Consider the following 24725-nt stretch of genomic DNA (forward strand, 5'->3'; position numbering starts at 1 on the left):
TCACTAGAGCACCTCATGTGGATTAATCCTCAGCTGAAAATAGTCCCCAACAAATGCATTATTTTGTACTTGTACTGAAAAAAGTTTGCTAAAACTACAGTGACCAGCTGTTTATAGTAATTCTGTACTGTATATTGAAACTCCATTTGAAGATTTATTTCCTCAGTAGGAGCTAACTGGCCACAGAGAGGGTAGGAAAAGTCGGAAGGTATTTAGATACGGACTAATACATTGTTGGTTTTGGTCTTATTGACAACAACAAAAATATGGAATAACACCTCACAAGGAGACACTTAGAGTCAGACGAAGAATAAGACAGGGGAGAAAAGAGAGGCAGCAGTAGGGACAAAGCAACAGGGAGGAAGACATAATGATTTTCTGCTGGTGTTATGGTGAATCGGGGCTCAGCAGGCTGGAGTGATGCTGATGGAGAGAAGGATGTTGGAAAGGCGGGAGGGAGTCGTGACGGAGGGGAGCACAGACACCTCGTCTAAAAACCTCCCTATTGCCTGCGTCTCACTAATGGCTCCCAGCCAAAGAAACAGGGCTGGCCTCCATTATCTCTCTCCTATTTCACAAACCCTCCATCCGCACCTCCTCACTCCCTCCACTGCTCAGAGGAGGCAGGCTCTTAGCTTGGCATTTCCATAACTCTGCTCTTGCTTTCACTCTAGCCATGTGGAGAGGCGGAAAACACCGGCGCTTTCAGTGCTCTAACAAAGAGAACACACTGAGTGCTGAGGATGTGTGTGTGTGTGTGTGTGTGTGTGTGTGTGTGTGTGTGTGTGCGTGCTGTCAAGCTATTATCGTAGTACAAAATGTTCTCCCTAGAATAGGAAAATGAATACATAGTGGCATCATTTTGTAGGTTTCCTTCCCATTAAATAGGAATGGAAACATAATGAATTCAAATTAATAATCATTTTTCATATTTACCAGAGGTGGAGAATTCGGCACATCAATATGAATAAATGGCACTAATGGCGCTAAGACTGAATGTAACTGATTTCTTCTGATAAATAATAACATTGTGGTTTCTGCTTCTTCTTCTTGTTGCTTTCTGTTATTCTTCTTGTTTAAATTCCAGTATTGTACTGTAGATGCAGCATCTGTGTATTATCTGTGCTGCCACCCACTGTGACATATTTCTTTTCAATGTGTGTACACGAGAACACCACCCCTCCTTCAAACAGAGGAGAAAAATAAATGATGAATCATAGTCACATAATCTGATGATTTAGAATTCAGATCAGCAGATTGTTGATGTGCGTTCATTTTTCTTTACCATCGTATCCCTTTGGGGAGGTGTCACGCCCGTGGTGGGACTTGGTTGTTGGGCCTCTCTTTCCATATCCGCCATGCTGGTTGTCATAACCCGTGTAGTCATAGCTGGTCTTGGAGTATTTTTCCAGCTCTTTGGCCAGGTTAGACCGTGGTGTGCTGGTGGGAACGTTGTTTTTGTAGCCATACTGAGGAATCTCCAGCTGCTTGACGAAACACATTGGCCTGAAAGGCAACCAGAGGCAAAAATAGGCCGTTCATTGCACCATTCAGAATCCCTGATTTAAGAAATAGGTGTAAATATAATCAGTATTTTTCTCAAAGCCAAGTTGACAATGAACAAGACAAAGTAAACGTGTTCATAGTGTATGGTGCAAATGTGACTGCACCATTTAGCATCCCTTAATAACAATCAGCAGTTTACCTGTATGACAAAACACACGCTCAGGAGGGGAATGTTTGTATACTGCTCATTTCACTATACCATTTGACATCCTTGATTTGTCTGAAGACATTTCCAAAAGCCCTTTTGTCTTATAGATGTTTCAGAGAAGCTTGGCTATTAATGCACTATTGTGCTTCCCCTGGTAAATAAAGTTTATATGATCTGCAGTTGTTTCCCACCAACACAAGTGTGGAAATTTTACTGCACCATTCAACATCCCTGATTTAGGTAACATAAATATAATTTACAGCTGTTATCCATAAATATGGCTTTATAACAACCCAAAAAGACTGGGTTTATGTGCTGGTGTTTCATTGCATCATTTGGCATCACTGATTTAAGAAAACATGATATCTACAGCTGTTCCCCAAACCCAAGATGTCAATGAACAATAGAATATATTTGGATTTGAATGCACAATTTGGCATCCCTTATTAATATATGACAATTAAAGGTTGCACTGGATGAGTAAACACATTATTATTATTAAAACACGTTATCTTTAAAGTTGGTCAGACTGTGCAATCAGAGTGGGTGGTACCTGAGGACACGGTCTGACGTCTGATTGGTCTTACTGCCGCTGTCAGTCGAGTGGCTCTTCTCATGGACCTTCGCCATCTTCTCTGCAGCGGCGATGGGACAGCCGGACAGACTGGAGGAGGAGGGAAGGGAGACAACGCATGGCCTGGTTACATACAGTACTGTGCACAAGAGCACACACACACACACAGCATCTGGCTCTGAATGAAGAGTAGTTCAGCTGTCAGTAACAGCAGAACAGGATGAATTATGGATTTTAAATGGCCTACTTTATGATGACTGCATCACTGGTTTACTGACTGATGCTTTGTGACAGATGTACTGACTGACTGACTGGTTTTCAAACTGGTTTACTGACTGACTGGTTTACAGCTGTTACGGTTGTTGGATTGGCTGAAACTCATTTGTCTATCAGACCGAGCAATAGTTTCAAGACGTTTGTCCTTTAACTTCCACGGCTCCATCCAGCTGCTAAAGTTGGTGCTGATTGGAAGGACAGTCGTTTTATGTTTAGATTATGAGTCGCTGACATGGTATTTCTGACGTGATTTCAGGGTAAAGGAGAAGTCAATTGGCTGAAACAGCATTTGTATTCAAAACGTCCTGCTTCTCCCTCTGTGTGTCATTCTGGACCACTTCATACACATAGGGAATGAAATACTGTTATTGCCAACACACACATTTTGAAGGATAATAAGAGTGTGTGAGCAGTGTGTGACAGATCAGCACGGCGGCGGCTGCTGCTGCTGCCATGAAGGCGTTTCCATGGCGACTGCAAGACATGAAAGCTGGGTGAGCTGGTAGCTAACAGTAGCTAAGCTAGCTAGCTAGTGCTTTGTTTCCTCTCCCAGCGGAGCTGTGCTATATAACACACCCTGCAGCCACGTCTGAGCGAATGTGTGAGTGTGTGTGTGTGTGTTCCTCTGTCTGCCTGTGCATGTGTGCTGCTGTCTGTGAGCTAATTTGTGTCTTACTGTGAGCTTGTGTGCATGTGTGGATATGTGAATGTGTCTTTCAGTAAGACTGTGCGTGCATAAAACAGTGTCTATGTCTGTGATCTGAGGCTCTACGTATGTGTGAGAAAATGAGTCCTAATCACATTACATAACTGAAAAATATGCATGTATGTGTGCGTGTATTTGCAGCCTGCATGCAAAGTCTGCTCTGCCTGTTAAACAGCTGAACTGCTGATGTGACGCAGACACACCTTCAGCTCAAATATGGCAAAATTTAGATTTAAGCCTCTTTCCCACACGCATCTAAACCTGGGAATGTTCCAAAATTTATGCATTGTGGCAGTAGAAACAGAGATCATTTTCTACAAAAGAAAGAAATCAGGGTTGAGATAAACCTCTAAAATCTCTCAACAGTTATTTTTGGTAGAAAAACTACAACAGAGATGTTGTACGTACAACCAGAGACTATGTCAAGACTTCCTCTGAACAGTAACTGCAAGAACAAGGTCACTATTCAGCAATGTCAACATTTACTATCCATTGAAATCAACAGAGACTTGACTCACATGAGAGTGAACATCTTAAGATGTGACTCAAGACAATGCTCATGTCTTAGCCTGGTCAACTCGTGGCCTGACATGCAATTTTCTTTTGGAGACTTGTGGCTTGACTTGGACTTGCCCTTAAGGCAGTTGTTGAATTATATTTCATTTTTAATATCTAGTTTTCACAATGTTAGGGAATTCTTCAATGTGTCACATCAAGCCAGTCTGCAAAATAAACTTGAGTCTACTTATTGCATATCTGTGAACGTGAAGCGGAAACGGTTTGATCTTAAACTTCTAACAACAAAGAAACTTACAGCATTTGTGCTTTAAATCAGCCACATTCACATGAAAACGGTGTAATTCAGCGACCCTATCTGAAGGACGCTCACTCACCTGCGGTGCGAGTTCCTGTTGCTATTGACATGACCCCGTCCAGAGCAGCCAGGAGTGGGGCACTTTAAAACATTTTCATACATGGCAAGGACTTTGACAGACAGGAAAAGGTGAAAAAGACAGCGAGGGTTAGGAGCAGACAGGAGAGTTACAAAGCGTTCAGCTACGGCGGTTAGGCATGCACAGATTACAGCTGCACGATAGATTATAGCTGCACGACTGACACGACAATGGGACTAAATTTTTTTTTTTAAATGATAATGATTTAGTGTGATGACAAACTCCAGCGTGAAAGGATTATGGTGCTGTGGTATGGTTAAAACAACAGTTCACTTAGGCAGTGAAAACTCTAGCTACATTTTCATTTTAACCACCTTAACAGTTTCAGGTTCGCTTCAGGTTTTGCTTCAACATAATCTCAAGAAAACCTCTTTCCCTGTAGAAAAGTTTTCTGTCAGACTTTCAAGGTAAACGTCTTGCCATCACAAACTACTCTCGGGTTCTAGTCATGTCTGCTCCATGTAATCCTTTCCTGCTGGGGAAACACACGTCTCATTTGCATTGTGATTACTGTGCTCATTCATGAAATTTCATGAGATGACGAACCTACTGGAAGCAAAAGTTTGTCATGCACTGTTAAAATCTACTGATGACTCTGCAGATAGTTAAGGAACAGCGTGTGAGGTGATGAACGTACTTGATTTTGCATCAGAAGTAAATTGTTTTATAGCTGTTGATTATGTCATGTATCCATCTAGACTGTAACAATGTGCATATGCTGACATGTTGAGCAGTAAGTTTTTCTTGCATGTCTCAACACCAAGACAGTATACCTTTATACTGTGTATTACAGTTTTCATCTTCACAATTTGGTCTGGTTTCGCATACTGCATAATATTGCATATTTAAGTGTAATTTAGTGTGAAATGTTTTCATGTCTTATATGCACTAAAAACACGCCATAATGCATAAGTTATCAAAATATTTTTCAGCTATATATTCTATTGAAAATCACTGGAAAAGTTAGGTTAGGACTGTTTTTGAAAATTGTGAAACGTCATATAACTTTAGGAAACCGCGTGATTTATTACCATTTAAGCCATTTAATTTGATTATGGTAATAATACTACATTTCTAAGGTATTTATTCTTAGAAATAGATGTCGAAATAAATGTTGATATCACTTGAAATAAATTGGGCAAAAATTTAATCTTGCAGAGTGGTAGCTGTGAGACCAAAAGGAAAACTCGGATGCTTTCAGGTATATATATTTTGACACTAGTACTATTTGTAGTATTCTTAAATTGTATTCAATTCTGTTCTTCTTTATATTGTTACATTTTGCAGATGAAGTGCCCATATTGCCCCACCTTTTCAGTTTTATCTAATCTAATTTACCATGTTATTATGTACCATATCATCTGCGAGTTCAGTGTGTATGACTGAAGCAGGTTTGGATGTTCGGAGATGTTCTCATGCAGGCTGTTTTTGTGAGTTTTTGCAGCCAGCAGGTAGACACAACTGATTGTTCATGCTGTTCACGTTACATCTGCAACACAGATACCAAAACCAGACATCAAGCAGGTGTGATGAGGAGGAAGAAAAGAAAGGAAAGGAGGACACAAATACTAAAAAAATGTGCAGAAACAACTAAATCTTCACTTCTGATACTAAAGAATATCTGAAATCTATTTTCAAAGTTCAGCTGTCTTTGAAACTCAAACCCTTGATAATGTGTTGCAGCGATCAGGGTTTATCTTCAATTTTGCTCTTCTAATGATCAAAAAGATGTTAAACCATCAGTAGTCTGAATGTTTTGTCACACACTCATTTAAAATATTACAAATAATTTATTTATAAATGAGAAATAAATCCTCAGCTCCACCTGAAGCTGAAGTCAAACCCAGCATATCTATAAAACACAACAAAACACAAATGTAGAGTCATGCAGGATGGATGCATGATGGTGGACAGCTAACATGCCCAAAAAACTTTCACTGCTGTACAATCTATCTAACAAGTCATTTGAAGTCATATTTAATTATTTAAACCCTATTTCTAAATAAAGAGATTGTTTCCATCTGAAAACTTTGAGTTTTCTGAAATCAGGTTACATTATCCTGGTCGGACAAGTGAATAAATTTAAAGTTAAAGTAAGAAAGTAAGTTTTGGAAGTGGGTGAAATTTCAATTGTTTAAGTTTATAGCAGTCACAATACCGTGTACAGGAATTTACTTTTTCTTTGGACATTAAAGGAGAACATTGGTGGACATTACTTCTAATAACTTGAGGGCAAAATAAAAGAAGATTATGGTTTCAGATCTACAAACATTTCTCAGAGGCATTTATCTGGTTACATTAAATCTCAGGGGTTGGAGCTAAAGCACCGCAATTTCCCTGGATGAGTTAGATTTCTTACACTGTGTTGGAAAGAACAGAAAAAGTATAGATAAGTCTTTGCTAGCCTTGTAGTCGCACCAGATAAATATCTTAAATAAGCTGCCTTTATTTTGTCATTTATTTGTAGTAGTTTTTTGGCAAGTGAAACAGATACAAACAGTGTTAAAATCATTAAAATTAGCTGAATCAAATCAGTAAGAGTTAATATTGGATTTTAATTTGATGTAACTTAATTTGATCTAACTAATCAGTATCGTAGGTAGAAATGCTCTATATCTCCAACTCAAAATTATAACTACGAACATGACGTCAAAAGTTTTTCCCTCTCAGCTGCTTGTGATTACGCCTGAACGTTTTGACGTGAATGCGGCATTAGACCCAGAGCCAAATTAATTTGCCCATTAAGCGAAAAGATGTAGGATAAAGTAACTGTTTTATCTATGTTAGCTAGCCCGCTGAACTACATACATTATTATTTATACATTGCTAATTGTATTTATTATGCCAGAGTTTCTTCTTTAAAATTTAATTTAGGTATTCAAATTTGGGGGTCTTGAGCTCTCCCAATTGATTTAACTTAACCAATAAGATGTTTTCTGCCTCCAAAGCAGGTCTACCTCTGAGAAAAGATTGTACAATTTAAACCACAAAGTACAACATCAGACTGAAGCACTGTACAAGCTGAAATGACTTGTCAGACTTTTTTTTAAAGCTGGGTGTGTTTTCAGCGCAGCATGACATCCAGGCAGTGGGACCTACTCTCAGGCGGGACTCGGTCTTTGTGAGGACACCCAGACAGGCTGCGGTGGTGCGGGTACAGACCCGTCACATGACCAGTCCCGTCACAGCCTGGCGTTGGACACTTACTCTCCTTCTTCTCCCCCCTGGAAGAGTCTGGAAAGGACAGAGAGATGAGACAGAGAGAATGAGCGGGAGGTGGTGTTGAGTCAACAGGTAACCAGAGGCCAAGTGTTGGCACAGTCGGCTGTTTTCTGGCATCAAACGACCAAATGTGAGCCGGCTCTATCTCATACATGGGTGCCAGATTTGGCTATCATAGCTTCACATGCAGGATTAAGAATGGGCGCGTCATCTACTTCGCTACATTGATGAAAAAAGGCGACTGAAAAAGGGCGACAAGCATGGATGAGATTGATGCAGTTGTACAAGTTGTTGTAAGTCAAAATTACAACTCTTAAATCAACATATTTATTTGATCATTATGAAAAACCGCTCCTAGCAGCCACTACAGCTTCTGTGTCGACTGAAAATGACATTTGTGGGAGGGAAGCATGACTTGCTACTGATTGGTTCGGGGAACACTAAACAACCCTGTACAGCAGGAAATCAGCTAACATGAAGACAGTGTGCAGGGGGGCAGATTTGAGTCAATGGGGCTGAGAATCAGCTCCAGTTAGTTGGGCCAGAAATTGACACCTGGAATTGGCCTGAGTTTACTGTCCTTGGCCAGATCATAATGAAAGCTTTCCTGTGGACTGACAAAGGCATCCTCTGTGCTAATGAAGCAGTCTGAAGCCCATCTGAGTCTGATGTGTGGCTGATGACTGCAGAGCTCCGACTCCCTCCCGGCAGCGGTGGGGTTGTATTTGAGTGGATTTAGAGAAATAGGCCGCAGATAGCGTCCCACAGATGGATTTGCTCTCCTAACGGGCCGTGCAGATTGCCATTACTCATGGCTGACAAGCCGGCCGTCTGATGTTCCCACACCGGCCTATTTTAACAACATAAGCTGCTGTCAGAGGAAAACCATGCATTTGCAGAAAAAAAACTGTGTTGGTCTTGAATGCAGGAAATGAGTGCCCATTATCTCATCGGCGGCCATGTACAGCATTTCTGAAATAACACAATGGGATTTAAACAGGTTTTAAGAGCCTAGGGGTCAGAAAACTCATTCAACCCTGCAATGTGCACAGAGATGTTTGAATCAGGGAGGCAAAAGACACACATTAAAGTTACAGTTATGTGTTTTTTTCCTTCTACAGCACTGAAAGCCTCCAGCTGCTGCAGGGTTGAGGGTTACAATAAGTCAGGCACACAAGATAAACGTCCTCCCTACTGACCTGGGATCCAATTTTTTGGAGTAATAGCAGATTCAGGTCAAATATGATGCAAAGAAGTGATGTGAAATTGGCAGAACTTGGGAGAGGAAACATGATCAGATGACGACTTTGTAAATACAGTTCAAACACTCAAATTTTCAGGAACATTTGTTGATGAGAACAAACTGTTTTTATTGTTTTTATTATCTTATAGTAACAACAAGTTCCTTTTTAAATGATTTTGTTCAAGTGCTGTGAACACTGATGCAGTTTGATGGTGTAGAGCTACATGCTGACTGATGGAATGAACTAAATTTGCCTCTGGAAGTCCAGTCGTTGTGGTAAAAATAGTCCTGGCATGAAAAAAAAACCTCCCAGACAACATTTCTATTCCCCAGATATAAACTATCTGAGTATAGTACCATGTGGAAGAACAAACAATGTAGACCAAACGCCTCATGAACACAAAGCATAGTTTAAGATTAAATGTATGTGTACGCTATAAGGTGAGAGCTCAAAACTCTTATATATTATATTATTATATTAGAACTTTCATACCCTAAAATTGCAGAGACATCTGTAACGCAATACCAAAAAAATGAGACAAGTAAGTTGGTGCTACACTGCTCAGGAAACTTTGTAATTGACAGATTTTCCAGCAGTGTCCATAATGAATACATACATAACAGATCAAGATATACAGTCTTACTTTGCTGAACACAGATCAATAATGACACAGTGAGGGTCAGCGTGTGGGCTTTTGCTGCCTACCTTTAGGGTAATACGCCCTTTTCAACCCATCATGGTGCATCCTGGACTTGCGCTCCTCCGCGGCACTGCTGAGCCTCGGGCTATGCTCACCATGGCCACGATGATGATGATGATGGTGATCCCGACGGGGAAACGTTTGCTCTGAGGCCATCCGGTCCCTCATGACCTTCGCCCGCTCCGATTCCAGGGCGATTGCCTTCTCCAGCAGCGACAGATTTCCCTTGGCCATGTCGAAGGTCTCGTCCGAGCGGTCAGAGGCCACCGATGTGGTGTCTTCGTCACCCTCCTGGCTGCAGCTGGTTGGATAACCTCTGGACGCTGGGCTCAGCTGCTCCTCCAGCTTCATCAGGTTCACCATGTCGGAGTAGCTGCGCTCCAGAGCCCTGTGTTCCTCCTGTGCACTCTGGTGGCAGCTGTCGTACCTGAGCAGTAAGCAGGACAAGAAATGGTTATCCAGTAGTTAGAAAAGGTCTAAATCTGTTCTCAAAGCCTGGAGAAACAAGAGTTTGTCCAAGAAACCAATTAAATTAAAGCTAAATCTTCTATCAGTGACTAGCGAGATACAAGGCTCATGTAAATCCCAAATATGACATTGTAACATCAAAAATCCCCACCTGAAGAGAGAGGTAAACACTCGTTCTGAGCCAGTCTATTTCAACAGCAAATTGAAATTTAGTCTAGTAAACTTACTTAGTGAATAACGTTTTCAAATATTACAATCTAGAAGTAATTCTTTTAAGAACATTTTTCACAACATGACATCACATGTAACACTAAAAAGTTGTTGTCGATATGAGTAACAATGCACACAGTATCCAAAAGATAATGATAGTAACAATTTTACCCAAAGCAACTTACAATTGCTATATATATCAGAGGTCACCCACCTCTGGAGAAACTAGCAGTTAAGAGTCTTGCTCAGGGACACAATGGCGGATGTCTTGCAGCAGGAATTGAACCCAGGTCTCTCACACCAAAGTGTCTTAACCACTGCACCATAACCACCCCCAAGAGCCATCAACCACCATCCAACGGGATCCAGGCCACAGCTCCCGACCAAAAGGCTCACTACTGTTCACTACTCACGTTGGATGGATGGATGGATGGATGAGACTGAGCTCCATGTACACGGGCTGGTGATAAGTACACCATATCATGGTACATCAGAACCCAAACTCAGAAAGAGAGGGAGTTGCTTCTAGTGAGTAGCAACCAATTTGTTTTGCTGCTGTAAGGCCGGCTAATAGCGCTCGCTTTTTGATCTGAGTTGGACAGCTTGGACAGATCATTTAGAAATTAGTATAACGGCTGAATGATCGCAAACATAACAGAGAGGTTAGAGGCAACCATTTCCCAGAATCTGGTCAGTGGAGAGCAAAATAAGTACCAGTGGCTGTTATAGAACACAAAGTGCAAATAGGGTCATCAATCATTTTCATTAAACAAAGCTTGGGTGTTATATACACTCAGGATTTCTGGAGGCAGCTTCCACTGAAGTGCTGGGTCCAGGTCCGGGATATCGGCCCTCCACAAAGCATCTACTGCCAGGAGTGCTGTGAGATTAACCAGTATAATTTGGAAACTAGGCCCCTTGTGCCTTTGGTGCTGTACAAGCCTTTAGCGCCAATCTTAACTGTAAATAAATGAAAAAAAGAGGAAAGTGGTACATCAAATTTTGTACATAGATCCTGGAATGAGCACAGGCCCCCTTTGAATAAATCCCTTTCTCTCGCCAACGAGAGAACTGAATAGAATGGCCACCAATTAGCAGTCTATTATTATTAAATATTGGGAAGCCTGGGTTTCACACAAAAGGGCAACCAAACACTTTCTCTGCACTCTCTCTCTCCACACAGAGAGCAAATTCGAGACAATCGGGCCATACTTGCAGCGACACAGAGTAATGTGCACATTAGAATACAAAAGATCTTGGAGGAAGTAAGGAGTAAGGTCTTCCAGGTACGCCACAACACAGATGCAGCAGGCTCAAGACAGGTCACCATGCGTGGAAGCCCAATAATAGAATATAAAATTTGGAAGAGACAGACCATCAGCCTGTCTCTCCCGCTGCATCGTGGAGCGCTTCATACGTGGTTGCTTACCTCCCAATGGCAATTTGTTACAGCTGACTCCAAGTTTAACTTCCACAGCTTTAGCTTACAGTATTTGACCATAACAACTTTGTGTTGCACACACAAATGGATGGCATTGTAACAGAAATGGCATGTTGATGACATTTTTTCAAAAGGTAACAAAAGCAACAGTATCAACCATAAACAGAAAATCACCACTGAATACAATTTTAAAAAATGTGATGATTCTTTGTTCAGGTGATGATTCTGGATTTACGGATGTTTATTCACAATTTTATTTTACTCCAAGAAGGAGTATGTTGTTTGACACGAGTTGCTGCTCTCAGGCTCCAAAGGTTTTAAAGTATTTTAATTGCCTTCCATGAGTTGTGTGTGTGTGGGATGAAGGTTGCTAAATCAGCAGGCCAAATTACAATAACTAACAACCTGTTGTTTTTAGAGCACCATTATGCACCTGTCCCTTTCACCTCACACAGTAATTTTGCCTCCGTACTCCGCACTGCTCGGGAGTAATAAGGCCCACTAACTGCTCTCCTTTCAAACCCTTTAAAATCAGACCCACTGAGTCACAGAGGACAATGCCAATAGTATAAAATGTTGAACATGTGGAAAAACGAGAGATTAGGTACCTGTTCAGGTGATGCACCACCTGCTGGTCTGTTGGGATTTGGAGTTGGTGGTGGAGGACGTGGACGCCGGGGCGATCTGACGTCTGCGTCTCGCTCAGTTTCCGAGCCAGATCAAAGCATTGGTTCCTCAGACACTCCAGACTGCTGAGACACACCTCCTCCTCGCTCTCGTCCTCCTGAATCCTAACCCCCACGCTGGGCCGCCCATTAGCATGGCCGCGGTCGTCCACCATGGCGCCCTCTGGGTAGCCATCCTCGGGCAGCATGGCGCCGTGGCCCTGCGCAAGGAGCTTCAGGGAATCTACTGTCTCCCTGACTACATCACTGTCCAGGTCCACGCTCAGTTCGCACTTCCGGTCGCCCTGATCGCTGCGGTCATCCTCCTCATCATCTTCATCTTCCCCGGCGCTGTTGGAGGAGTTGCTGTTCATCTCAGACTCAGTCATGGCCTGGTAGGCAGCGTCTTCTGCGATCTTGCCCAGGTTGAGCAGCGACTTAGCGACCAGCTCGTCGTAGTTCTCGTACTCCTCACCGGTGCCGTTACCAGCGCTGATGGTGCAGCTGTTGTTGTTGTTGTCGTCCTTCTGAATTGGAAAGAGCTTTGATTGTCCACCGGGTTTGTAGTGGTTCTCTACTGTCAGGAAATAAAAAAACAAATCTCTCAGACTTTACAGAGTTTGGGCATCTGAACACAAAACCCATTTCACATCACAGCCAGTTTTTACCAATCAGCATAGTTTTGCTCAGTATTTTGCACTATAAACACCATAAACAGTAGGCAATAGGTCAAAAATTAAAGAGGAAATTGATTCATTTTGTAGATAATATAACTATCTGCTCATTTATAGAATACAAATCCTGCAGATGAAAAGGAAACGAAGCTCTTACAGCCTCTAATAAACTCAGCATTCCTAATGAACCCAGTTTCCTCTCATATATTCCTGAATACATTAGCTGCATCCCTCCCAATTATGATCCACTGTTTACTCACAGAAAACATACAACCCAGAGCTGTGCAGAGCAGCGCTGGTCTCCCAGCTAAGCCTCGCTGTTGATTTTGGGGACAGCGATGGCGAATGAGAGCAGAGAAATTGAAAAGGGAGGCGTGTGAAGTGCTCCGATTCGGGAGCCATAAATATTCTCAGGAGGAGAAGCCGAGGCAGAGCGCATGTGACACGTCCGCCGAGACGAGGAGGCAAACAGGGAGGGGAGGGTGGGAGTTAATAACTCAGCAGAGCTCCTCTCCCGATTATTCGTGAAGCGCTGTCAGAAGCGATTGAGGACACGGGGGGCGTTTGGTGGAGAGGGGGGGGGCAGAGCATCTGGTCTACCAGAGATTCGGCTCAACAGCTCTCATCCTCACTTTCTCTTCTCCCACCATACAGACCCGAAATGCGACGCAAACCAAGACCGGACCCTGGGTTGACCCAGAACAGGATCTGAACATTAGCCCCGTTGGGAGATGTAACATTGCTGAGTTCTTCTATCTGTTAAAGTAAAAGCTTTTTGTCGACCTTATGGAAAAGTTCCACGTTGACTCTGTTCAAACATGGTAGGACTTTTGCACATCGACCTGCACGTGACCTATGATGTTTTCCTAAAAAAGTTCACTTTTAAAAGCCCTTTTCACTGTAGATCTCCTCAACGAACAATAATTTTGACATGTCCTTTTTTTCTTTAGGGTGACATGGCATGGAGCTGATTTGGAGCAAGCATGGTAATTCATCATATGCTATTAACAGTGTCAATAGTGCATTACAGACAACTGATCCAGAATCTGTCATGACTGATGAAATCACGTCTCTGCTGCTGGTGAGAGAGACAATGATACTATTCAAAACCTCTTTGTGACTATACTTTAGTTTGGTATGCTTTAATTGTCAAAGTGCTTTGTTCTTTATGGTTATCCTCAAGTTATTGGAAATGAATATATAACCTAAGCTTTAAACGTCTTTGCATTGTGATAGGAAACTGAGGACCCGGAGGATACCTACAGGCACTAGGAGAACGTGCAAACTCACGCCCAAACGGTTCAAACCAGGAACCTTCTTTCTGTGAGGCAACAGTACAAACGTGCCCACCGCAGCACCTTTTATACAAAGTCATATACTTCGTAAAGTTGTTTCTCGGTGTGCTGTAGTCTGGATCTGCTCTGACTGAAATAACAATATTTCTGGAGTCTTTGTGCAAGTATTTGTTTCTTCGGCATCTGGCAACACTGTCCCTCACAAGCAGAGGAAGTTTTGACGTTGTAGCAGCACATCAAAACCTCTACAGGGAAGAAGACACAACGGAGACAGCGGAAACTTCTCCTACATACAGTCAACTTATTAACCAAGAGGTTTTTGTTGTCTAAATCAGTGGTTCTCAAAGAGGGTACCTCAGGACCTTTGGCACTCCAGGATGATGTATTTTCATTTTAATGTACATTTTAATAATGTTTGACCACATCAACAGACAAGGCAACATTTAAATTTTAAGGAAGAATAACTTATAAACACTAAAATCACAATATTCAAGTTAGAAACCTTAAGATTTCTTTTTCAGCAAAAACCATTGAATCTATTTACATTCTTTAATTACCTCTTTATATACTATTTTTTATGTTGAATTGAAAGGGATTCACATGAAACGAGGCACGCATCTAATCCAGTGTTACTGTTTTTAATGTTATATCCGCATTTAACTGAAACATCGGGATGGCTTTTATTGTGAACCATCACAGGAAACTACAAAACAAGGTCACTTTTGCACATGTAGAGATACCATGAAAAAAAATGTCTAAGAAAGGGCTCCAGGGTTTAAAAGCCTCTGGAAACCAATGGTCTAAATGGAACTGAGCACTCTCGTTAGAGGTGGCAGATCAGAAAATGCTCACTTCATAAACAACCACATGGAAAACACAAGAAAATGCAGGAAATAAGCAGCCACATAGAGAATCAGCAAACTCACCCTGCTGACGATTCTGCTCCTCCTCTTCTTCCTCCTCCTCGTCTTGGTCGTCTTCCTCTCCCTCATCCTCCGGCTCCTCCTCATCATCACCATCCTCCACTTCTTCCTCGTCCTCGTACATCCCTTCTTCGTCCTCCGCCCGCTCTCCTCCCATCGTCATATCCGCTCTCTCCACCTCTACCTCCTCCTCTTCTTCCTCCTCCTCCTCTTCCTCCTCCTCCTCTCCCTGCTCCTCGTTGTCCTCTGAGAACTCGTCCTCCACATCACCGTCTTCGTCTCCTTCTCTCTCCCCCTCCTCATCCTCCTCGTCCTCCTCCACTACCTCCCCCTGCTCCTTCCCCCCCGCCCCCACCTCCATGGCTTCATTCTCGTAGCTGGTGTAAACGCTGCCGTCCTCCTCCTCCTCCTCCCCTGTGCAGGAGGTGAGGAAGGGCCTCCTCTTGGCAGCCGGCTCCAGTGGCTGTTTTTCCAGAGCCTTCCTCTTCTTGGCCAGCGGGCAGCCGTAGACGCTATGGCGAGACAGAGGGCACATACATGATCAGCAGCCATCTTTGTTCTCTTATTTACTCTTTGATCTTTTCAGCAATTTCATCTTCAACTTCACCGACCCTGAGCTTCCCCTTCTGCCGCTAAGTGGAGCTGATTCTCAGGTCAAATGCAGTGAGTCTGAAAACCGCGCCACACACATGGTCCAGAGCTGGCTCACATTTTATCCTACAGCAACGGAGTGTGCCGAAACCCAGCTTGGTTTGCTAGCTTGGCCATGTATCATGTTTGACCCTTCACAATTATTAGACAAAAGATCACAACAGTATGGATGAATGTTGAGCTCTTAATCAGCTCGATGGAAGCCCTTAGAGGTCAAAACACAACCCCAGTCTTACAGTCTTTATTTCCTGCTATATACACTATGTGCTACACAAATATTGCGATTGTTCTCACTATTTTGACAGTTCGTACGAACTACTAAAGGTATTATTATTAGTAATTATTTAATAGTAAGTTTTAGCTGCATTAGCATTAGCCACTGTCTGGGAGAGATCGCCAGGTCTAAAAGTCCTTCAAAAAAATAACAAATGAGAACAATTTGCTGCCACAATTGTCACATTACCACTCTGATTTCTGACTTACAGAATCGTCAGCTTTTTAAATATTTTAATCATGTTATAATCATCGCTTTTTGTGATTAGCTGAAACAGTTTTCACCTTGATTGACCTGGAAGAGAATGAAATAAATGCTGCATTTAAGCAAAGCAAAGTTTCACTTTTTATGCATATTGTTGAAGTCAGAGAATTAAAGAAACTGGAGCAGTGCTCCTTCACAGGGGCCGCTTTTTCAAAATGTGCGCCTCACATTGATTTCACATTCAGCATTAATAACTAGTGAAACAACCCAACAATGGCAGAGATACTGCTAGATATTCAGTGCTTTCTTAGAATTTAATTACACTGTTTCAACTCCCTTTCAACACATTCATTTCAAACATATAAGCCTATCAGACCTGCGTGATGACGATAACTCCCTTTCAACAATTCACTACCAAAACAGAGCATAAAAGCCCCGCCCCCACGAGCCTTCCCGGCTTCGCTGTTGCAGAGCGGAGCGGTCGCGCTGCACTGTAGTTTATTCAAAGTTTATTCATTCTGATTTGCACCAAATGCGACACTGCACTGCCTTGGGCTTCTCAACATAATCAAAATACCAACACACACACACACACACACAGATTCCTGCCTTTATTAGAGAGATATACAGTCTAAAAAGGCAGTCATGATTTCTGAAATGAACACTTTTGTTAAATTATTTGTGATTTCAACATTTGAATAATATTTTGTTATCTCACTGCGGTCCATGTTGTTTTCTAGCTCTGCAAAGAACTGTCAAAAAAGGCCAAAGACTGAAGTAATGGGATACAGTTAGAAACAGAAGGGTCATCAGAAAGGATTGCTTTGTATGTAAAGGTCAAAGGTGAAAGTGCTCTGACTCCCTGAGACACTGCAGTGGTTTTCCACTCACCATCGCTGAGGAGGAGATCCAGCCTCTAAAAAACCCAAAGCTTATTCAACCGGGGCCTCAATTACGCAAATCCCATTATAGTCATTAACTGTTGGGAAAATTCTGCTTTAATTGCTCCAAAACAGCAAGCACAATTATACACGGCTTTAATGTGGATTTTAGGAAATCAATTAGTGCATTTCCATATGAAAGAGCTTATTTTGTGTTTGGAGGGCGAATTGGAGGAGGTGACGCTGCTCTTCTGACTGAAACCACTGTGTGTTTGTCTGAAAAACCAGCAAAAAAAGAACCATTTTAACCATTTAACAATGGCTTTCTTCTTCCAGAGTACTTCAAAGATAAAGTGAGGCACACTGAAGGCAGGGAAGGGCCACTAGCTCACATTTACTGGAGCCAGAAAATCCGAATTTGGTGAAGTAGAGGTAGAGCTTGGGTGAGATGTGCAAGCAGCAACCACCACAACAAGCAAATACAACAAAATATATCCAAGCCTTGTTATCTCTTTAAAAAAAAAATAAGCTTAACAATTTTCAAAAATAAAGTCACAAAGTTCAGGGCAACAGGCAGCAAAACAAAAACATAAAAAGGTCAATAACTAAACAGGCTATGCAGTATTAAGCAGTAGTGGTGCTAAGATCAGCATGCTAACATGCTCACTGTGACAATGCTAACATGATGATGTTCAACAGGTATTATATTCTCCATTTTCACCTTACTTTAGTGTGTTACCATGTTAATATGAGCTCATGTCCCCAGAAATGTCCCTGTTTTTAACTTTGTGTGATCATAGACTGTATAAGGTGTCGTGCCGAAAACTGATTGCCGTCCGCGGGAGCACGCGTAGTATATTAAAGCGGTATCACCCAGTCTCTTTACGTCTACAGCTGCTTTTATCAGGATCAAACATACGTGCAAATAAACATCGCTTTATGTCCGTGGTAACAGCAAAGTTATGTCTTTGTGATACTTTAACATTTCTTCTAATGTAATAATCACAATTGTGGCCAAATAAGTGTTTGCGGTTTATAGCGTATAACCAGGCATGACATTTACGCGATAGGCAATAATAGAAGCTTGTTGCCGATGGAATATGTGTATCCAATCCGGTCCCTTTTTACATGTTGAAATACCTTTAAACGGCCAATACAACCTATGTACTACTTGCCAGAAAGTGATTGCAGCCTCTACTTATTGACTGAAAGGTTATTTCTACCATGAAATTACTTGAATACATTCATGAGAGTTATGTTTGACAGATTATAAAACCGAAATTGTCCCCCATTTTTATTTCATATATAATTGCATTATATTTTTTAATGACATACTGACCACCAAACCAAAAATGTCCCTGGTTTTCATTTCAGAAATCTGGTCATCTTATGCCAGAGAGAACAGCAACTGTGATTAAAAAAAAAAAACATTTTGTTCACCATGTAACACTGCAGCGTATATTCCTACCAGATAACACACACACACTTCTCCTCAAATTATCCCTCCATCTTTTACCTTATGAGCTGTCAGGCTGCCAGCTTGCGTGTGTGTGTGTGTGTGTGTGTGTGTGTGTGTGTGTGTGACCTCAGCCACCTTGCTGTCTCCCGCCAATTAAAATTCCGGTGGTAATTAAAGCAGATCAGAAACGAGGGAATGCTGCAGACAAGGGGCGAGAGACTATGCATGGTAATTATGTGGAGGGAGAGAGAGAAGAGGGGGGGGTTCACACATCACATTTTTCTCTTCTTGCTAAACTGATCTGCTGCAGTCTGATATGACGCACCGAAATTGATTGCATACTATCTATTTGTAACGTATTTGTTGTCTCTATGAAGACATTGACCTTAACTGACAAAGTGGAGGGTCCACTATTGTTTCTTTGAGTACACCTGAAATACATTATTGTTTCTACCTGGACACCTGAGAAGCCATTTTTGTATCTACTCAGCCACCTCGAATTCTATCACTTTCTCTAATTTGACACCTGGAGTCTTTTATTGTCTCTATGAGGACACCTGCAAGTCCGTTATTGTCTCCTATACCATGTCAACCTCCCATAGCAACAAAGACAAGCTGTGTTTGAAATCCACCTTTATTTTTTAGAGCGTGACTGTGTCTTACCCACAGTCAGGTCAGTTTCAGCAGTTAACTGCTACCAGAGCCTGAAGCATCAGTGCTGTTTCTATGGTTCCCTGCAGTTCAATATACCTTGAGCACTGCGTCTGAGGCCACCATCTGTCAGCCAATGTGAAAAAAATCAGAAATAGTATTTTCTGCAACTGAGGTTTAATCGTTAATCGTAAGATTAAACCATTATGGAGTAAACTATCCAGTTCTTCATGTATTAATTAAGCCTGAATCACTGCTGGGTTTGATTAATCAATTTATTTATTTATTTATTTATATGGGTAAAGTTTAAATGTTTCAATGTGTAAGTTTTAGTGAAATCTAGCGGTGAGGGTTGCAAACTCTTCGGATGAAATAATTATGATAAATGTATTAATTCTAATGGCAATTTTAAATTCAGCAGTAAAAAACTTAACTTTGTCCCTTTTCTCCATGAGGTTGTACATTCTATCAATTTAATTTCTAAATCAAACAACAAAAAGGCTGTAAAAACTGTCCTCTTTAACCCTGGCAAAAGTTTTATACATTTGTATACTGTTCTGTATACTTCTTTATGTCCCATGTACAATTTATTCCTCTTTTTGCAATAAATCTAACCGCTTGACGCCTGAATTTATTTACAATATTAAAAAAATTGTGTTTTCATTTCCCTTCAAGCTGATGTTAAATTAAGTGAAGATTGTTAACTTGTCTATAGAACAGAGAAAAGATATATATTCAGGTATGACGCAAATTAGCGACAACAGGTATAAACGAGAAACCAGTGCTTGCAAAAGGTTCCTAGTTACATATCAAATATGCAGAAATACATGCGCTACCTCGGCTGCAATCTTAAAGGAAGAGGTGTGATGCGAAAATCTGATTATTCCGACACCACATGAATGCACCAATCATCGCACATTCCTCCCTTTCCAAGCATGCAGGAGAAGCTATATGACGGTCAGCTCTTGTGCTAAATAATACGTGTGGTCCTCCATTTGTCCAAATTTCTTTCTTTTCTTACTTCTATTAAACCAGACGACTGCTACTACTATCACTGCTAATTCTTGCTTTTTCTTCGTACATATTCAACGTAGTGATGAAACGCACTCTGTAGAGCCGCTTGTCTGTTTTGGGCTACTGTAGAAACATGGCGGCACAAAACAGTGACTTCCATGTAAGAGGACCGGCAGTGTATGTAGATAGAAATGACTCATTGTAAGGTAATAAAAACGGTTCATTATGAAAGGTCTTTATACACCACTGACAACCATAGTTATATATTTTATATTGCATTTCTGTCAATAGATTCTCCTAAATATTACACACTGAACACTTAAAGTTATCACGTTTAAACACCACGTTAGTCATTGGTGTGAGTCGAGCGAGTGATACAGACGACAGAAATATCAGCTGCGGTGTGAAATTTACATCTAGGTATGTGTGGTTAGGTTGGATCATTGCCACCGGTAATGCCACATGCCAACACTCATTGCCGTGGCAATGCTTTGGCGCCCAACAGAAGGGGGGGGTTGGCTGGGAATATATAAGAGATTGGGTGGTGGCAGTGAGACAACGGGGGGGAGGGGGGATGTGGGCGACACAATGTTCACATCCTATACTAGCGGTTGCCATGGGAGACAGGCTGCATCCCTTCTGGTCCTCATACTGCAGCATCCGCACGGTGCTGTCGCCATGGTGACATCCTCCAGAGAAGGGGGGGGGGCATAAAAAGTGAGAGAGAGAGAGAGAGACAAAGAAAGGTAGGGGAGGAAGGAAGAAACAGAGGGGGGAGAGACAGTGACTTTGAACCCGCTCCCCCCCAGCAACAGCACTGACTGTGTCTCTGCTTCAAGAAGTTATAGATCCCAGCAGGGTGAGGTGGAGAAATGTTGCTACTGGCTCTTGGGGTTGGGCTGGGTATGAGGAATAAGGTTAGGTTAAAGGTTCAGTGTGTAATATTTCTGAGGATCTACTGACAGAGATGCAATATAAGATCCATAACCATGTTTTCAGTGGTGTTAAAGACCTTCCATAATGAACCATTATGTTTTTATTACCTTAGAATGAGACATTTATATACAAAGCAGGTCCTCTTACATGGACATCGTCATGTTGCCCTGCCATGTTTCTTTTTATATACAGTCTATGGTTTCTACAGAGCAAACTGTTCTACACAGGGTGTTTCCTTACTGCGTTGAATACGTATGAAGAAGAAGAACAACAACAACAACAAGTAATGTTAGTAGTAGTAGTCGACTGGTTTGTTACAAATGGAGGCCCACATGTATTATTTAGCACAAGAGCTGACAGAGCATGTCAGACACCAGGGAGGGCAGAGCGGTGACCGATGGTGCGTTCATGTTGTGTCGGAATAATCTGAATCTTTTTTCCTTCTTTATTGCAAAAAGAGAAATAAATTGTACATGGGTCATATAGAAGAATAAAGAACTTTGATTCGTGCAAAATCACGTATTGCATATGCATATTTTGCAAACACGTAATTTGTAATTACAACGTTTAATTTGCTGTTCATGCAGCATGAACTAGATGTCTGCGTGTTGTTTATATGCTCTGATAATGCTAATCCAACACGTCTTTGTGGCAGCGTCCATGTTGATTCCACATTTCAACTTAAGAGCACATGAACACACAATGAACGACTACACAACTCTGTAAATCGGACCATCCGAGGAGCACGTGAATGCACCATTAGCCCCTGGTTGCAATTCGCAACCCTCACCACTAGATGTCACTAAAACTTACACACTGAACCTTTAAGGATAATATGTGATTACAATGATATTCTGTCCTTTTCTTATTGTCAATATATTTCACCCGTGGAATTCACATGCTGTGCTCCAATACTACAAACTAATCCCTAGTTATAAATGAACAGTGGGTCAAACGACGACTGCATGTGTAGTAGGAAAGAGGCCGCTCGTAGTAAGAAATCCATCTAATTATTACTCAACTCTGCAGTTTCCCCTCAGCACTATGGAGCATCTTTCAGATCATCATTTTGGTCTTACAGCTCACAACTTTAAAGTTTTTGTTTAGTCTCATCCCTTCCATATCTGGCAGCAGCAGACAGCAGTTTTAAGTGATAAAAAACTCTGTACACTGTACACTACCTGCCCATCACCAAACTGCAGACAGATATACTTAGAGACTAGCTGGTGACGAAAGTGGAGCATTTAGCAGCTAACGGGCCAAGTAGGCTACATTTCTCAGGAGTTGGTGGAGACCAGACCAGAGCTAAAAGGAGAGTGAATATTGGACTTATAATCACCAGGGGTCTCATTTATAAACGGTGTGTACGTACAAAACAGGGCAGGAAACGTGCGTACGCCACTTCCCAAGCAAAGGTTGTGATCTATAAAAACAAACTTGACGGGAGAAAGTGCGGCCCTGTAAACTCTGAACCATGTGTACCAACATAAAGAGGAGAAAAGAGAAACGGCGACTCACAATGCAGAAGGATGAAACGGTTTGAAATGAAGAGGCTTACTATTGTGTAAATTATATATTACCTCTGAGTATTATAGGCTTAAAGCCGTTGAATAAACAAACACCCCTTTGATTGATTTCCCCTGAAGTGCGCAAAAAAAATATTTAAGATCATTTGCGGCGCACAAAAAGAACCATGACTGAGGATAATAAACACAAACAGAGATTCTGTTTCTGCAAAAGAACGCCTCAAATATGTTGTACAGTTTAATCAGGAATCATATTAATTAATACTTGCATGCATTGCAATTTATTCTCATAAATAAGGTGAACAGGACAAATTACATTTAAATTGATGCCATTTTCACTGCGTCAGTTGAGCAAATACAAGAGCAGAGTTTCATGTATTGTTATCACATGTTCGTTGCCTTATTGAGCCAAACGCTGTGCGCCAGCGTGTGGATGTGATGCGCTGCTTGTAAAAACATGTTATGGAAAATACAACACTATTTTATTGTCATTTACAACTCAGATTTCTTTAACTCATTGGATGCCTCGTTAAGTGAGTGGACTGTTTGTGTAGCCTGGAATGCATTTGGTTTACTCTCTTTTCAAACGGGGGAATCCAGCTTAGTACCTGGATCATCCCCAGCCAGCGACGTCACTACTCAGGAGGGATGCCCCTTCCTGCAGATCAGTTATAAAGGGGTGGAGCTCCGGTGCCTCCTTTCCTCCGGTGCACAAGCGTTGCGTGAAAGTGCGTTTTTTACCCACCAAACAGATTCAGCTTCACCAAAAGGAACATCAGTGTCACACTGACTTAAATTTCGTTTTGTAGCCTTTCTGTCAGAATTTGCCTCCTTTTTTTCATGCAGTCAGGATGTATTAATATTAATGAGGCGTTTGACATGACGCTCCCTCACATGCGCCACATTTTAAGTTGATTGTGATTTATAAAGGGATCTTGCGAACGCACAGTTTTATAAGTCTGAATATTTTTTGGCATACTCCATTTTTGGCTTTTGGGCGCACGTACACTTTTAATGAGGTTTCTACGCACGGTTTTATAAATGAGAACCCAGGTGGCCAAATGAATTCTGATATTATCCTGTTTCTGCTGAATGTGTAAAAAGAAATATGTTTGCTAACAAGTTTTCTATGACAACTTTATATTCAGTATTGAGTTTTCAGCTTGTTGTAATAACCCCAAATGGCCAAAAAAGTGAAGTCACACAAGTTGCCTAGACACAGGTGGTTGCTTTCATTCTAATATTTCTTCATACTTGAGCGAGGCTAGCAGTTTCCCACTCCTTCCAGTCTTTGCACTAAGTTAGACTAAACATATCCTGGACCTATTTCTGTACTGCACACATTGAAGCTGAATACCCGTCTTCTTATCTGACTCTGGGGAAGACGTTTATGTCAAATAAAACAAGTTAGATATAATTGATCAATGTTTGGTAGAGTCATAGGAAAATTCCCAACCTGTATAGAAGGTATAAAAATAAAACAGGCAGAAAACAAGGAACCGAATGATTTTGCAGATGCAGTATTCTCCCTCTCTGCTGTGTCGTTGTGTACTGTACACTCCTGTGATCAGCTGATGATTAACTGATTAAGTGATTCAGCTGTCGCATCCCCAGAGAGGGAACCATCAGACGACCTATTTCTCTCTCTCTTTTCTGTCTCTGTCTGGCTCTACCTCTGTCACTTGTCTCACTTCTGTTTCTTGTAAGAAATACAGTCTTGTCAAGAAAAAACTTTGAGCCTCAGCTTTTAAACCAGCGTGGATGAGCAGTCGTTAAAGCGCTCAGAACAAATGGAAACTGGGCAATCTCCATCAGCTGATGAAGATCATGTGACTAACCTATTAAATTGACCTTGCAGTGAGATTGTTTTTCTTACAAGAAAGACCAGTTTTACGAAAGGTAATATTTCATAAACCTATTCAGTTTAAACTGTGCATTACTTCATTTATGGTGGTGTAGCTATGAATAAGAAGCCATAAGCTCTGAAAGGTTTAACCAAACTCTCTAAGATAAGCTTCAGGTTTCTGGACAAATGCAAATAATCCTTTAAAAAGGTAGGATTCT

The 24725-nt window shown here is 41.5% G+C and overlaps 1 protein-coding gene across 1 annotated transcript in view; it reads right to left on the reverse strand.

Moving 5' to 3' along the window:
• myt1la (myelin transcription factor 1-like, a) overlaps nt 1-24725 on the reverse strand; it is a 52399-nt gene that overhangs the window by 16324 nt on the left and 11350 nt on the right. The window contains exons 5-11 of the mRNA XM_046061625.1: nt 15069-15577; nt 12117-12750; nt 9395-9816; nt 7323-7457; nt 4164-4254; nt 2268-2378; nt 1286-1506 (exon numbers count right to left, since the gene is read on the reverse strand). Coding sequence (XP_045917581.1) covers nt 1286-1506; nt 2268-2378; nt 4164-4254; nt 7323-7457; nt 9395-9816; nt 12117-12750; nt 15069-15577 — 2123 coding nt within the window. The remainder of the gene's footprint in view (nt 1-1285; nt 1507-2267; nt 2379-4163; nt 4255-7322; nt 7458-9394; nt 9817-12116; nt 12751-15068; nt 15578-24725) is intronic.

This window comes from Micropterus dolomieu, linkage group LG10 (genome assembly GCF_021292245.1).
Source record: "Micropterus dolomieu isolate WLL.071019.BEF.003 ecotype Adirondacks linkage group LG10, ASM2129224v1, whole genome shotgun sequence".
NCBI classification, from domain to species: Eukaryota; Metazoa; Chordata; class Actinopteri; order Centrarchiformes; family Centrarchidae; genus Micropterus; species Micropterus dolomieu.